The 17801-nt window shown below is 36.2% G+C and overlaps 1 protein-coding gene across 2 annotated transcripts in view; it reads right to left on the reverse strand.

The window, feature by feature from the left end:
- Nucleotides 1–379: 379 nt before the first annotated feature.
- The window catches only part of ZC3H8 (zinc finger CCCH-type containing 8), a 30739-nt gene continuing 13317 nt past the window's right edge, over nt 380–17801 (reverse strand). Inside the window, exons 3-9 of one of the 2 annotated variants that reach the window (XM_021697549.2) lie at nt 17372–17606; nt 16309–16442; nt 14568–14690; nt 14040–14151; nt 12547–12656; nt 11648–11697; nt 380–537 (exon numbers count right to left, since the gene is read on the reverse strand). In XM_021697549.2, the coding sequence (XP_021553224.1) occupies nt 11668–11697; nt 12547–12656; nt 14040–14151; nt 14568–14690; nt 16309–16442; nt 17372–17606 (744 nt within the window). In that variant the 3' untranslated portion in view covers nt 380–537; nt 11648–11667. Of the gene's footprint in view, nt 538–9598; nt 9670–11647; nt 11698–12546; nt 12657–14039; nt 14152–14567; nt 14691–16308; nt 16443–17371; nt 17607–17801 lie in introns of those variants that run through there. The other variant, XM_021697548.2, reaches the window with a different exon arrangement.

The raw sequence follows: 17801 nt of genomic DNA on the forward strand, positions 1-17801 counted from the left end.
GAAAAAACTGGGAAGTGGTTTAAAAAAAAAATCACAAAACCATAATTTAAGACATAAAACAAAATTGTGAGCAACCATTAAAAATATGTTGCAAATGTATTTAATGATATGAAAAGATCTAACCATATAGTCATCATCTACCTATTATCCCAACGTCTTCTTAGAGAAACCTAACAGTTTTCTCTCTCCGATCTCCTACACCTCTTCATCCATTCTCACTCAGGCTAACCTTGCTTCCTATTTTATTGACAAAACTCAATCAGAAAAGACTTCTGCAATTTACTAGCACAACACTGACCTACCAGCCAGCATCTCTGCCATAGATGTTCCTCTCTTGTTCCACTGGCTGGAACATCTTGGTGCAGACTAATTCCCTCACTTGTACACTAGATTCTGTCCCCTCCGCACCATCCATTAAAGAAGATGCACAACATCATAATGACACAAGAGGGCGCTTTAAATGAGGACTCTTGTAAACCACTCCAAATCAACAGTCTTGAACAGGCGTAGGCATAAGCATTCTTCATCTATACAAAACTACAGGAAAAAAACAACAAAAACACATCAGCCAGTACAAATTACCAACTTAGCCACCCCTACTCCCTTCGCCCCCCAAGAAAACCATGCAGCAGCAGAAAACTGTAACACAAAAATCCAAACTGAAATAAATATCCCTGTTTAGGAATATGAAAAAACAACCTCAACTGAAATTCAAAAACTAAGACAAAAACTGAACAAAAAAATGCAAGTAATGAAACAAGAACTGACTGAAGTCAGAAATGATACAAAAAGGGGGATCATGTCAAAAATGTAGACTATATTACAAGGCAGGACAGATTTTAATGGAAACTTAATAAGGTTTATTGGATAAAAGTGGAAAAAGAACAAAAAGAATAAAAATGAGATGAAGAGGAGAGCCTGGTGGCTCAGTCGTTAAGCGTCTGCCTTCGGCTCAGGTCATGGTGCCAGAGTCCTGGGATCGAGCCCCGCATCGGGCTCCCTGCTCAGCGGGAAGCCTGTTTCTCCCTCTCCCACTCTCCCTGCTTGTATTCCCTCTCTTGCTGTGTCTCTGTCAAATAAATAAAATCTTTAAAAAATAAAAATAAAAATGAGATGAAGAAAGCAAAATTTAGAAAAGAGCAAAAATAGAATGCATCATAGAGGGAAAACACACAAATGTAACATAATTTACACAGTAACTATAATACAAAATGTAAGAAACTAACCCAAATGTTCAGTCATTTCAATAAATGTGAATGGGCTTAATTCACTTATCAAAAGAAGCAAAGGACTTTATGTTTGGCTCACAGAACAAAACCCAACTATATACTCCATAGAAGAAAGGCTAAAACTTATTCAAAAAGCTAAAAAATAAAGTGGTGGGCAAATAAATACTAAAACAAATGCAACCAAATTTCCAGTTGCAATATAAAATCTGAAACAAGAAAGAACTTCTTGTACTGTTATATTAAAACCCAGTAACCTATATTATAGGTTGAATGGATGTTTAACCCATGCATAATTTTGTAACACCATGCATTATTTATTTGGAAATATTAGCTTACTAATTTATGCATACCTTCCAAATGTTTCATTATACATTATTTAAAACACCACATTTAAAATATCACTAGTCCTTAATATCACCAACCAATCTGACCAAAAAGTATAAGAAAACTTTCAAGCTCACAGAGACAGATCAAATGTTCCAAAATTATAATTTTTGCTCAAAAGCCAGAATTTTATCATTGGTAACAAATATTTTCAGTTATTTTCCTTGAAGTAATGGGGTCATTTCATTCATTTTTGAAAAAGTGCCTGCCAAACATCCACATCTGAAAAAAAGTTTGCCCCTCAGTTGTTCTTTTGAGTATTCATGAAAAAATACAGCTAATTTAGCTTGCAATTAAGATAAAAGCACACAAATGTTTTTCCTTGAGAATACCATTGAGTACGTAGAAATACTTTATACACCTTCCCATTTTGCTATACATAATACTGACAAGACATGTATCAAGAATAAAGGTTTAACAACATTAATAATTTTTACTGTTTCATCAAGGACATTCTTAAATGACACTAGCACTGGATACAGATGCTTTCAGAGGGGAATTCTATTCAACTTTCAGAAACTAGGCAGTCCCGCTGGACATAAACTCTTCTAGTGGAAATGCCTCCATTGTTTCCCCATTAAGTATGATGCTCATTTTTTTATTAAGGTATAATATATTTTATCATGTTAAGAAAACATTCATCTAGGGGCACCTGGGCGGCTCAGTCGGTTAAGCGTCTGCCTTCGGCTCAGGTCATGATCCCAGGGTCCTGGGATCGAGCCCCGCATCGGGCTCCCTGCTCCGCGGGAAGCCTGCTTCTCTCTCTCTCCCACTCCCCCTGCTTGTGTTCCCTCTCTCGCTGTGTCTCTCTCTGTCAAATAAATAAATAAAATCTTTAAAAAAAAGAAAACATTCATCTATATATCTATAATCTTTTTTTAATTTAATTTAATTTTATTTATTTATTTTTTTAAGATTTTATTTATTTATTTGAGAGAGAGAGAATGAGAGACAGAGAGCATGAGAGGGAGGAGGGTCAGAGGGAGAAGCAGACCCCCCGCTGAGCAGGGAGCCTGATGCGAGACTCGATCCCGGGACTCCGGGATCATGACCTGAGCCGAAGGCAGTCGCTTAACCAACTGAGCCACCCAGGCACCCTATATTTCTATAATCTATATGTAGAATCTATGATCTATACGTAAGAAACCTTAAAGCTTCCACAAAAATACTGTTAGAACTAATAAATGAAGGGCGCCTGGGTGGCTCAGTTGGTTGGGCAACTGCCTTAGGCTCAGGTCATGATCCCAGAGTCCCAGGATCAAGTGCCGCATCGGGCTCCCTGCTCAGTGGGGAGTCTGCTTCTCCCTCTGACCCTCCCCCCTCTTATGCTCTCTTTCTCTCTAATAAATAAATAAAATCTTAAAAAAAAGAATAAATGAATTCAACAAACCAGTAGGATATAAAGTCAACACACAAGAATCAGTTGCATTTCTATATACTAATAATAAACAATCTGAAAAGGAAGTCAAGAAGATAATTCCATTTACTATACCTCAAAAAGAATAAAATTCTTAGGAATCAACTTAACCAAGATGGTGAAAGACTTGTACAATGAAAACTACAAAACATTTCTGAAAGAAGATAAAGACATAAATAAATGGAAAAATATCCCATGTTCATGAATTGGAAAGACTTGATATAGTTGTCAATAGTGATCTACAACTTCAATGCATTCACTATCAAAATCACAATGACATTTTTTGCAGAAACAAATATCTATCCTAAAATTCATATGGAATCTCAATAGGCCCCAAAGAGCCAAAATAATCCTGAAAAGAACAAAGCTGAGGCTCACGCTTCTAAATTTCACAACTGACTATAAAGCTACAGTAATCAAACAGTATGGTATTGGCATAAAGACAAACATATAAGACCAATGAAATAGAACACAGAGCCCAGAAATAAACCTTCCCATACACAATCAAATAATTTTTGACAAGGGTGCCAAAGCCATTCAATGGGGAAACGACAGGCTGGCAAAGCTGGATATCCAAGTGTAAAAGAATGAAGTTGGAACCTTTCCCAAACACTGCATACAAAAATCAACTCAAAATGAATTAAAGACTTAAACTAAGAGGTAGAACTATAAAACTTTTAGAAAAAAAGACAGGATACAAGTTTGACAACATTGGATTCAGCAGTGATTTCTTGAATATGAGACTAAAGGCCCAGGCAGGACAAGAAAAAGAAAGACAAACTGGATTTCATGAAAATTTTAAAATCTTGTACATCAAAGGACAGTATCAAGAGTGAAAAGGCAACCTACAGAATGGGAGAAAATATTTGCAAGGCATATATATCCTAAGTGATTAAAATCCAGAATATACAGAGAACTCCCTAAAACAACAAAAACCCTATTCAAAATTGTGCAAAGGACTTGAATAATCTTTGAATTTCTCCAAAGATGATATACAAATGGCCAATAAGCACATGAAAAGATGCACAACATCACTAATTAGGAAAATGCAAATTACAACTACAATGAGATGCCTACTACCTCATACCCATTAGGATGGCTACTATCAAATAAAAAAAGAAAAAGAAAGTAACAAGTATTGGTGAGAATGTGGAGAAACTGGAATCCTGTGTATTTCTGGTGAGAATGTAAAATGGTACAGCTACTATGGAAACAGTATGGTGGTTCCTCAAAAAATTAAGAACAAAATTATCACACGGCCCAATAATTCCACATCCGGTATAAACCCAAAATTGAGATTTTCAAAGATTTTATCTATGTATCTATGTATCTATGTATCTATCTATCTATCTATTTGAGAGAGAGAGCACAAGCAGGGGGAGCTGCAGGCAGAGGGAGAAGCAGGATTCCCTGCTGAGCAGGGAGCCTGATGTAGGACTCAATCCCAGGACCCTGAGATCATGACCTGAACTGAAGGCAGATGCCCAACTGACTGAGCCACCCAGGTGTCCTGAAAGGAGATTTTCAAAAAGATATTTGTACATTATGTTCATAACAGCATTATTCACAATAGTTAAAACATGGAAGCAACCCAAGTAACCATCAACAGATGTATGGTTCAGCAAAATGTGGTAGATACATTTAATGGAATATTAGTCTGAAAAAGGATGGACATTCTGACACATGCTGCATTAATGAACCTTGAGGACATTATGTTAAGTGAAATAAGCCAGTCACAAAAAGACAAATACTCGAGGATTCCACTTACATGAGGTACCTGGAGTCATCAAAATCACAGAGACATAAAGGAGAATGGTGGCTGCCAAGGGCTTGGGGGAGGGAGGGAGTGGGTAGTTACTGTTTAATGGGTTCAGAGTTTCAGTTTTGCAAGATAAAAAAGTTCTGAAGATTGGATGCAAAACAGTGTGAATATACTTAATGTAACTGAACTGTAAGCTTAAAATGAGTGCATTATATGTAATGTATACTTCAATATAGTTGATTTTCTAAATCTTGTACTATTTTTTTTTTTTTTAAAGATTTTATTTATTTATATGACAGAGAGAGACAGCGAGAACAGGAACACAAGCAGGGGGAGTGGGAGAGGGAGAAGCAGGCTTCCCGCTGAGCAGGGAGCCCGATGCGGGGCTCGATCCCAGGACCCTGGGATCATGACCTGAGCTGAAGGCAGACGCTTAACGACTGAGCCACCCAGGTGCCCCTAAATCTTGTACTATTAAGGCCTTAGTCAACAACACAAGAAAAATAAAAACAAATAAGAACTGCACAAGGAATAAAAATCATTATATGCAGATGATATGTCTACAGAAAAATCCAGAAAAACTTACTCAGATGATCAAATTTAACAGAGAAATTAGCAAAGTTGCTAATTCGATTCAGAAAAATCAACTTTAAAAATATGAATGAGGAGGCACCTGGGTGGCTCAGTCGTTAAGCGTCTGCCTTCGGCTCAGGTCATGGTCCCAGGGTCCTGGGATGGAGCCCTGCATCAGGCTCCCTGCTCAGCGGGGAGCCTGCTTCTCCCTCTGCCACTCCCTCTGCTTGTGTTCCCTCTCTCAGTCTCTCTCTGTCAAATAAATAAAATCTTTTAAAAAAATAAAATAAAAATAAATAAAAATATGAGTGAGAATAACATCCAAAATTATAAAGTATTTAAGAAAAAAAAAAGTAACAAAAATGTGTAGGCCCACTGGGGAAAATGATAACTTTAACAAAAAGACATTCAAAAGGCTGTAGACAACATATTCATGGACTGAAGAACTCACTCTCAAAAAGCTGTCAATTGTTTCCAAACTGATGCATACAGCTAAAGAAATTCCAATAAAAAAACCCCAAAGCATTTGTTTTTGTTTTGCTTTGCTGGGGAAGAGGGATTTGGCAAATTGACTCTAAAATCTATATAGGAGCAAACGAAACAGAAAGCAAGCAGAAGGAAGGAAGTAAATAAAAACTGAGTGGAAATCAATAAAAAAAAAAAAAAATCAATGAACCTAAGTTGGTTCTTTGAAAGATCAACAAAACAGACATTTAGTTACACTGACCAAGAAAAAAAGGTACTCAAAAGTACCAAAATGAGGAACAAAAAAGGGGACATCAGTATGATACAGAACTCAAAACTACTGACACAGAAATCTCTTCTTGATACAAAAATCTTCTTGATATAGAAATCAAAAGGATTATAAAACAGTACTATGGACAAATTCATGCCCACAAAGTAGACAACTTAGATGAAACGGCAAAATTAATAGGAAGATACAAATTACCAAAACTGATTCAAGAAAGAAAACCTGAATAAACCTACGAAAACGAAAGAAATTGAATCAGTATGTAAAATCTTCTGTTAAAGAAAAGCTCAGGCTCAGGTGTCTTCACTGGTGAATTCTACCACACATTTAAAGAAGAAATAATATCAATCCTTCAAAAACTCTTCCAGAAAATAAAGGAAGAAGAAACACCTCTCAATTCACTCGAGGAAGCTGGTATTACCCTGATACCAAAGCTAGAAAAAGACATCATAAAAGAAAGCTATACAGGGCGCCTGGGTGGCTCAGATGGTTGAGCGTCTGCCTTCGGCTCGGGTCATGATCCCAAGGTCCTGGGATCGAGTCCCGCATTGGGCTCCCGGCTCAGTGGGGAGCCTGCTTCTCCCTCTGACCCTCTCCCCTCTCATGCTGTTTCTCTCTTGCTCGCTCTCTAAAAAATAAATAAAATCTTAAAAAAAAAAAAAAAGAAAGCTATACATGAATAGAATAAAACTCCTTCATAAAATATTAGCAAACCAAATCCAAAAATATTCAAAACAGGTTATACACCATGACCAAGTGGGACTTGTCTCAAGAATGCAAGACTGGTTTAACATATGAATATGTCCCAATATTGTAGTATATCATATTAATAGAATAAAGGGAAAAAATGATATGAGAATCTCAGTAGATACAGAAAACACATTTGACAAAACCCAACACCCATCCACGATAAAAGTTCTTGAAAAAATAAGAATAGAAGGGAACTTCCTCAAACCAGTGAAGAGTATCTTGAAAAATCTACAGCTGAATCATACACAAAGGTGAAGGACTGAATGCTTTTTGCCTAGTATCAGGAAAAAGTCAATGATGTCTGTTGTCCCTTCTATTTAACATTGCATAGGAGGTTTGAGCCAATGAAATCACTCAAGAAAAAGAAATAAAAGGCATCCAGATTAGAAAGGAGAAGTAAAACTGTCTTTATTTTTCAGAAAATATGTAGAAATTCCTAAGGAACACACACACACCTATAGAGCTAATAAATGAGTTCAGAAAAGTCTCAGAAAACAAGATCAAAATGCAAAAATTAGTTCTCTTTCTCTACACTATGAATGTATGATCCAAAAATGAAGTTTAAAAAACATTCCTTTCATCATCAGCATCAAAGAGGAAAAAAAACGTGTAAATAAATTTAACAAAAGAAGTGTAAACAACACACTGTACACTGAAAACTACAAAACTGAAATTAAAGATCTAAATAAATTGAGATACATTCCATATTCACAGAACGTGGCAATTCTCCACAGATCAATGCAAACTCTGTCAAAATCCCAGCATAGGTTTTTTGCAGAAATTTACAAGCTGATCCTAAAATTTATATGGAAAAACAAAAGACACCAAATAGCTAAAACAATCTTTGAAAAGGCGAATAAAACTGACAGTTTATATTTCCTTATTTTAAAAAAACTTAGTATAAAGCTATAGTAATCACAAGACACTATCACAAGATAGTGTGATAGCATGTAAAGATAAACATATAGAGCAACAAACATATAGAGCATAACATGTAACATACAAAGATAAACATATAAAGCAACAGAACACAACTGAAAGTCCAGAAAGCAATTCTTACATTTATAGACAACTGATTTCTGACAAAGGTGCCAAGGCAACTCAGTGGAGAAAGGGTAATCTTTTTTTAAAATGGAGCTGGGGCAACTGGCTATCTATATGCAAAAAGAAAAATTTAGATCCTTAGCTCATACTTCTCTTTTCTTTTTTTTAAAGATTTTGTTTATTTATTTGAGAGAAAGAATGAGAGACAGAGAGCATGAGAGGGAGGAGGATCAGAGGGAGAAGCAGACTCCCCATTGAGCAGGTAGCCCGATGCGGGACTCGATCCCGGGACTCCAGGATCATGACCTGAGCCGAAGGCAGTCGCTTAACCAACTGAGCCACCCAGGCGCTCCTTTAGCTCATACTTTTCTAAGAATTAACTCAAAAAGGAATCAGAGACATAAATATAAGAGCTAAAACTATACAAATTTTTAGCAGAAAACATAAAAGCAAATCTTGTGATCTTGTGTTAGACACAGAACTACAACATCAAAAGCATGATCCATAAAAAAAATTATAAACTTATTGCATCAAAATTAAAGTGTTCATGCTTCAATAGATACTATTTTAAAAAGGCAAGCACAAATTAGGACAAAAAGACAAAGCCATATATTGAGACAAAATATTTCTAAATCATATATGTGATAATGGACTTTTATCCAACAAAGAACTCTTACAACTCAATGGTAAGATGATGATCCAATTATAGAATGGGTAAAGATCTGAACTGACCAATGGCACATAAAAAGATGCTTAACACCATTAATCATTGGAAAAAATGCAAATTACAACCATAGCAGATACAACTGTGACAGTAACAAGTATGGGTGAAGATGTTGAGAAACTAAAATCTTCTTACTTTGCTGTCCAGAATGCAAAATGATGCAGTCGCTTTGGAAAACAATGTCACAGTTCTTAAAAAGTTAAACATATATTTACCATAGTACCCAGAAATCCCTAACCATACAATGGAATAATGGGGCAATTATTAAAAAAATTAGTGATCTATAAGGCATGGATGAATCTCAAAAATATTATACTGTATGAAGAGCCAGACAAAAGACCACATACTGAAATTTATATGAAATGCCCAGAAAAGGCAAATCTAGAGACAGAAAGGAGACTGGAGATGGGACTGGGGAGTGAATGAAAATGGGTACAAAGGATCTTTTTTGTGGGTGTCAAAAACATTCTAAAATTGAATATGGTGATGTCATGCAACTTTGTAAATTTACCAAAAAGTATTAAGTTTTACACTTTGTAAATTTACCAAAAAGTATCAAGGGAAAACTGTATCAAAGTAAAAGGGTGCAAAATAGGGGCACCTGGGTGGCTCAGTCGGTTAAGCGTCTGCCTTCAACTCAGCTCATGATCTCGGGGTCCTTGGATCAAGCCCTGTGTTGGACTCCTCGCTGAGCGGGGAGTCTGCTTGTCCCCCCCCCCCGACCCCCGCAACTTGTGCTCTCTCTCTCTCTCTCAAATAAAGAAATAAAATCTTACCAAAAAAAATTTTTTAAAAAGGGCCCAAAATAGCCAAGGCATTTGTGTAGAACAGCATTAAACTTTCAAACTATATAAAATCCAGTAAAGTTCCAGTAATTGAGACAGAGTATTAGAGAAAGAGAGAAATGAAACAGAGAAGATACCCCAGAAATCAATCTTTGTTTGAAGGAAACATATATAGTAGAGGGGGCAGGCATTACAGACCAGTGGGGAAAGGGCAGTCTTTTCAGTTGAATGGTGCAGGGAGGCTGCTTATCTGTATAAGGAAAGAGGAACAATTAGGTCCCTACTACATACCATTCAAAAAGAAGCCAATTAGTCTTAATTCTTTTCTCTCTATAGCCACAACCACCCTCTTTTTCATGTAATTCAGCAGCTCCTCCCATGTGGAAAGTCTAAGTAGAGTGTACTTCCATACTTCTTGACTTTGGGCTTGGCTGTGTAACTTACTTAGGCCAATGGGTTGTGAGCAAATGTGATGCAAACAGCCTTGAGCTTCTGTCAATGCCATGAGAGGAACACATCCCAGCTAGCCCACTGGTCCCAGGAGGAGACGGAGACCAACGTGGAGCAGAACCATCCTAGTCAACCTGCTTCATGAAGCAGAGCCAACCCAGCCAAAGCCAGCCTAGACAGGCCCGGACTACTGCCAGCCAATCTGCAGATGCACGGAAAAAGAAATGTTTATTTTTATATGCTAGTGAGAGGCTTTTGGTTGTTAACACCATTATGGTGTTAACTGATACATTTTCCAAAGGAGTAAAAAATAAATGTAAAAAGCAAAATTCTAGAACTTAAGAAGATTGCCAAAACAAGTAATTCTGCTCATTGAGGCACTTCAGAAAAACGGAAAAGACAGCCCACAAAATGGGAGAAGACCTGCCACACATACCTCATAAAGGATTATATCAGGGATATATAAAATCAATTTATAAAGAATAATCAGCCCAAGGGCGCCTGGGTGGCTCAGATGGTTAAGCGTCCGCCTTCAGCTCAGGTCATGATCCCAGGGTCCTGGGATCGAGTCCCACATCGGGCTCCCGGCTCAGCGGGGAGCCTGCTTCTCCCTCTGACCCTCTCCCCTCTCATGCTGTTTCTCTCTCGCTCGCTCTCTAAAAAATAAATAAAATCTTAAAAAAAAAAAAAAAGAATAATCAGCCCAAAAGAAACATAGGCAAAAACACTAACAGGGATTTCACCAAAAATGAAACTCAAAGCTAGTAAGCGTAAGAAAAGATGCTGAATGTCATGAAAAAAAGCTACGTGACATCACTTTTATGCCCAATAAATGAAAGTCTTGACAATACAAAGTATCGGCAAGCATAGAGCAACAAGGGCTCTTTTACACAGTTGGTGGGAGTATAAACTATTCTAACTACTTTAGAAAAGATTGGTATTATCTTAAATTTTAAGATGATACAATTCTACTCCTTGGTTTATATCCAGAATAACTCACACACATTTACATCAAAAGACATACATAATTATTTATAATACTTTATATTAAAAAAATTGAAAATAACCTAAATGTTCATCAGTAGTAGAATGACTAAATAAATTTTGACATATTCATAAAATGAAATGCTATATAGAAGTATAAATTAATGAATAAGAGCTATGTGCATCTACATGTATGAATCCCAGAAGCATAATGTTGAGGGGCACCTGGGTGGCTCAGTTGGTTCAATGTCTTACTCTTGATTTCACCTCAGGTCATGATCTCAGGGTCATGAGATCAAGCCCTGCATCGGGCTCCACACTAGGCATGGACCCTGCTTGGATTCTCTCCCTCTCCCTCTGCCTCTCTCCCCTGCTCGCTTGCTCGCACTCTCTCTCCCCCTCCCCCAAAAGAAGTATAATGTTGAGTGAAAATAGCAAGTCACCAATAAGTACACAGAATATTTATTGTTTAAATTAAATCCAAACTGTTTAAATAAAATCCAAACACAAGCAAAACTAAATACACTATTTAGTGCATCATACACATTTGGTAAATCTACAAAGAAACAAAAGAGAATAAAAATACAAAAGATAGTGACAAACCAAGAGAGGGAAGCAGGTCCAAGGAGACGGACATATATATCTATATATATGTATCAAATATTTTTTAATTTTTTAGCAGGGGAAGATAAAAAGATTTCTATTTTAGAAAATGGAAAAGTCCTATGTTTCCAAGCCAATTTCTAGAGATGTTTCAGAGAAAAAAAAAGAAATGTGCTAAGTGCTAATTTTACCTTTTTTATGCCTTTTATTTTCATGATGACTTCTTTTCAGTATCCAAAACCTAATATGAAAAAAAAAAAATCACACAATCATTTTTATGCATCAATGTCTAATTCAGGTACATCATAATGCTCTTGTCTAGTGAGTCCAATACTATTTATCCTAGTAATCATCTAATATTTACTCTAAGGCCTGAAAGATGACTTTTACATCTATCTTTTTTCCATATATATTGCATACTAATAACAAAATAATTGGTATGACTTTAATTCCAGGGTAAACCTTCAATTTTATAACCTAAAAATATCCAGAAATAAGCACCTTTGATTTTCTAATATTTGCATACGCTCAACAGAACTTTCTGCCACAAGATGATATGGCTTGGTTCCAGGAGAATCTTTTATTTTTGCTTATATTTCAATTTAATTTTGAAGACACTGGGGCGCCTGGGTGGCTCAGTCGTTGAGCGTCTGCCTTTGGCTCAGGTCATGATCTCAGGGTCCTGGGATCGAGCCCTGCATCGGGCTCCTTGCTCAGCAAGGAGTCTGTTTGTCCCTCTCCCTCTGCCCCTCCCCGCTCTCCCCCCTACCCCCTGCTTCATGCTCTCTCTCACTTTCCCTCTCTCCTCTCAAATAAATAAATAAAATCTTTAAAAAAAAATGTTTATACCTATTGCCTGTATAAGTATAAACTGGAATGTTCTCACCAGCAGTAAGTATAAATTTTCCTTTAAGCTACAAAAAATATATACAAATGAATAATAATTTTCTAAATGGAATTAAATTCTAAGACTGTCAGTCCTAATATATCCCATATCGTAACCTTAAAAAACAGTGTGTTTTCAAAATTCTTACCCTTAGTTCAAACATATTCTTTAAAAAAGAAAAACAAAACTTAAAATTGTACTTACTTTGGCCAACAATTCTTGTGTATCAGGAGTCAGTGGAGAATGTGAAAACTTGCAATATTCACCCTGATAACATTTTGTTCCTGTATGGTAAAACTTGCAAGGATATTCATGTAATCCAAATGTTAAGGAAGAGAACAACTTTAATCCAATAATTTGTTATTAATTTACTGACTTTATTTTCCCTATATAAAGGCCTTTCCTAATAGCAGAAACACTAAATTCTCTATTTAAAATATGAGACAATAGATTATTAATTGAATTACATGAAACATCTAATTTTAGAATAATTATATAAATCAAGTTTAATGGCTATCATAGGATACTTTCCCTTCATATCCATTTTTATAATAAACTACAGGCATATTTCACTGATACAAGAAAAGGATGTGTATTTTAAATACATTAAGAAATGTGATTATTTTTAAAGCATTCTTTTGGGGTGGGGGAATTAAAGTCAATAACAATGATAGGTCTTACAAATCTGAATCCTTCAGATATAAGGCCATTTAAAATAGGATCAATTTAAATAACTTCAGTATTATTTTCTAGGAAAAAACTCTCAAGTTAGAATTTCAGATTCTTTCTATTGAATCACTGAAGGAAAACAACTTTTATGGTGCCCAAAGGTGCTATTACCCTAAAATGTTTATGTTCCATGTTTTTACAACATGTCTGTACCATATGCACTGAAGAGTTAGGGTTATTTTCCAAATTAAGGGACAATTAACCTCTATTCAGTACAGAATATACAGAAAATAAGTACTCTCAAATTACGCAATTCCTGTTTGTTTGTTTTTTTAACAAAGTAGCTTATATGAAGGCACCTAGCTGGCTCAATCAGTAGAGCATGCAATTTTTGATCTCGGAATTGTAAGTTTGAGTCCCACACTGGGTGTAGAGATTACTTAAAAATAAAATCATCTAGGGGCCCCTGGGTGGCTCAGTCGTTAAGCATCTGCCTTCACCTCAGGTCATGATCCCAGGGTCCTGGGATCCAGCCCCGCATCCAGCTCCCTGCTCGGCAGGAAGCCTGCTTCTCCCTCTCCCACTCCTCCTGCTTGTGTTTCTGCTCTCTCTCTCTCTCAAAAATAAATAAAATCTTTTAAAAATAAAAAAGTAAAAATTTTAAAAAATCATTAAAAAAACCCAAAAACAACAAAGTAGCTTATATGACTATAGATACAATTAGTTATTGTCACAGCAGAAATTCTGACAGTCTTTCTGGGGGCTGAATAGGTCCCTCTCGTGAACCTGCTGCTATACTATCCAGGTGAAGGATCTTCATTTGAGAGAATTACTAAAGAATCCATCTTTTCTTTCATGGGGAAAAAAAAAAATCTATACAATTTAACCACTTTGATACGGAGTTGGGCGTGGATAACATAATTTTACCATAGCTAAAACACGGGTTTCATTCAAAATTACACATATTTAAAATGTTCAAGTAAATATTTAGAAAAAGTAAAGTTATTATACGTTGTGATAAAGGATATTATGCAAATACAGACAGTTTTCACCTCTGGTACAATATCCTTGTACATAAAATTTACACATTTCCTTTTTCTTCTCTATCTCTGCATCATGATCAAATTTACACTGGTCTCCCTGGGCCAAAAGGAACAAGGAAAAGCCATTATTTCTCAAAGTTAAGTCATTCAATTCTTACTAAACTTAAGATATGCAAATGATTCCAGAAAGTCTTAGAAACACTAAAGTATAAACTTTTTTTTTTTACTATAATCTAATTCTTAAAGTTATCTTATAACCACACCACACATATCTGCTTAAAATCTTGTTAAGTCCTAAACATTTTTAACACAAAGCATTTTTTAAAAAGTATCTTTCTTAAACATAAAAGAATATTTCAATAAAGTTTTCTAGTCAAACCTTTTCCAGAAGGAAACAGTTAAAAAATGTACAGGTATGCTTTTAGACTATCCAATGGAAACAGGAGTTGGCTTTAGTACATTTTTGCGATACTTTACATTTTAGTATATTTTTGCTTACGTAGTTTTTTATACCTTAATACATTTCCTTTCAAGAAAATATTTACAAATTTGTTTCCCCTTGCGTTCCACTGTATGTTGGTTGATGAATCCCTGACTCATTCTCACACGCTGCTGCTTCTCTTTAGGTTTATCACCCTTTGAAAACAAAAACAAAGAACTAAATGCGAGAAATAGAAATTTAAATATTTTATTCCGTTGCACAAAATTATTTTAACCACCTTTAAAACATTAAAAAGTGACTCTTCTAAATTGGCCTTCATTTGTAAGATATGAACTTTTGCACATCAGTTCGAAAATAAATATTCTGCCAATTATAACAGCATTCCAGCATCGAATATCAGTGTTTGTGCAATTTGAATATTTTATTGTACTTTGCCCTTTTTAAAAATTGGATAAAAAAATTCAAAAAATGAAAGTGCTACTACTTGTGATAAAAACCAAAGTCTAGGAATAAGGCTCTTGAGAACAGTGGAGTCAAAACTGGAAACCATAAGGTGAACCAAAAGCAGCGTGCGCTTTAATTTCAATGAGATGCTCACTGAGTGAGAGCAGGGAATAATAACCAGCTCAAGTTAACGAACATAACTATAAATATAACCTCAAAGATGGCAACAGATATAAAAACAAAAGGTGACTTTTATATAAAAACAAAAGGGGAATTTCCTAATTCATTTTAATGGCTTTTTAGAAACATAAACCATTTTTAGTGTGTTAACTTGTGTACAATTTATAGCTTTTGCATACCAAATTTCTGAATAGTTTTAGGAATTCAGTATGTGCAAAGAAGGGACCTGACTACATTTATGTGATCTACTTTGTAATAATGTCAAATTTCCACTTAAACACCATCAAAATTATGTGTCTAATAAAGACGTGTCAGTGTAAATCTTTGGTTTTATTTGACTATGTTATTAAATTCTAACATACATGTTTACAATCTGTTCCTCATGTAAAAGGGCGGTCAGCTGAATAATCATTTGAGTCAATGTAAACCAAATGAATCACAGGGAATACTGATGGGGTCAGGAAATAATGTTCCAGTTGTGGCCTGGCCCTGTGTGACTCTGAGCAGTTACCTGAACCCCCAGGGCTTCAGAGTCCTCATTTGTAAAATATGGAAGCAGGGCAAGATTTTATATAAATATGCTTTAATCTATAATATCTGATCTTTCTAACGTTTTACCACCCCTAACTCTTGTCTTCTGGACCAAGTCTAACAAAAAAAGTTAGTTTAGAAGCCCTCAGAAAAGCACAGTCCTTACTGTCCTATCCTGAATACATCCACAGACTAAGGAAGAAGAACTTCTACAGAGCAAAATCAAGATAGCAGGTGGGTAGGGGTGTTTTGTAAGGTCATTGCTCAGAAATATTCAGTTTTAATTTCCACAGGGACCGCAACAGTAGAAACTCTGTAAGACTCTTGTGACTTCTGAAGAGTTCTCTTGGCCACTTTATCTTCTCCCTGCTTCCCCTGTTTTCCCAGCCATTGACAGTACAACACTCCAAAATCAAGGGACTTGTGTGCATGTAGTCAGGTAGACAGGTACAACACTAAGGCTTAACAGAGGTGCTGGCAGCTAACGGGCGAGAGGGAAGGCAGCGGCGACAGTGACAAGGAAGAACGTGGAGAGCCCACTGATGGTGAGGAGATTTTTCACCATCAGAGAACCCTCGTTTTGTGGCTCGTCACTGAGGGGTAAGATAAAAATTCGGCAGCACGTAGGTGTCCTCCTGCATGCCTACACTCTTGTACCTGTTCCTGCGAGCCACTGTTCCGCAGTGAAGCGTTCGATCCTTTCTGTCCGGTGCCAGCCCATTTTCGCTTCATTTTCTTCTGTTTACCATTTTTCTGAACAGCTTTAAGTTTTTTATTTTTTTGTTTAACAGCTAAAAACAAGAAAGTTAATCTTGTGTGTTTAAATCTTACACACTAAGTGTTAAAAGTTTAATTTATGAGAACATGAAGGCACAACAGCAGTTTACTCTAAAGTACACTCTACAGGGGCGCTGGGTGGCTCAGTCAGTTAAGCATCCGACTCCTGCTTGCCCCAAGTCAGATCCTTTCGAAAGGTTCAGAGTATAATGGAGCTAATTAGGAATTGCCATAGCACTATAGGAGCAAAAGCTTCAGATGTTTAAACTGACCTCACATACTACTGTCAGAATTTCCATTGAAAACACTTTATATAGGGGAGCCCGGCTGGCTCAGTCAGTAGAGCATACAACTCTTCATCCTGGGGTTGTGAGTTTGAGCCCCACACTGAGTGTACAGATTACGTTAGAAAATAAAATAAGAGTATTACAAAAAAAAGCAGTAAAACAAGAGAATAAACTTCATATATAGTTGTCATCTGTCCTCATATCTATGACTAAGTTTCATTTAAGTAATCTAAAAGAATATATTTTATTTTAGTAATCTAAAAGAATATATAGTCTGACACACCACTGTATCAGACATTAAGTCAATTCCTCTCTAAACTGACAGCAATACAAACAGGCACATCTTGTCCTTCATATATGCAGAATTTAGCATTCTCCCTTTCAAAGCAGTCATGGCCCTTGATAACCCTCTTGTAAACTATCCATTTGTACATGGAATGGCCGGGTTGGGGCGGGGGCGGGGGGGGGGGGCCCGGAGTGGGCGTCTCAGGCCATGCATGCTCACATCTGATGTAAAGATCCACGGAAAGCATGATGTTACTATGAGATAAAATGCAGGAGAAAATCTCCCCCCTCCCCAAACCTCAGTCCATATATGGACAACTGTGACTGATTATCTAGATAAACTTTAAATGACAAAATAGTTTCACCCTTACCTTTTTGGGTATCCTTCACTCCCTCTTTCTTCACTGATTCTTCAGGAAATGGTAAGGATTGAGCAGCATTTGCCATTTCTTTAGCTTGTATATACTGCTGAAGCTCTTTAGCAAAATTATCTTCTGATTCCTGACTGCAGATATCATTATCACTATATACATCATAGTCCTTACTTCTTGATTTTCTATATTGCAAATTCTTCGGTGATGTTGTAGAATTCCCAAAGTGCCTAAACTAAGTAAAAATTAAATTTTCAGTTTTAAAAAGCTGGCATGATTCAAAACAATCTGGTTATAAAGAAGAAATAAAGACTGGCCTATGAACTGATCTTTGTTGAGGTTGGGTGATGGGTATATGCGGGTTCTTTCCACTCTTACATTTTTAAAATTTTCCAGAAATAAAACCAAAACAAAACAAAAACCAACACAA

The sequence above is a fragment of the Neomonachus schauinslandi genome, chromosome 10, assembly GCF_002201575.2.
Source record: "Neomonachus schauinslandi chromosome 10, ASM220157v2, whole genome shotgun sequence".
NCBI classification, from domain to species: Eukaryota; Metazoa; Chordata; class Mammalia; order Carnivora; family Phocidae; genus Neomonachus; species Neomonachus schauinslandi.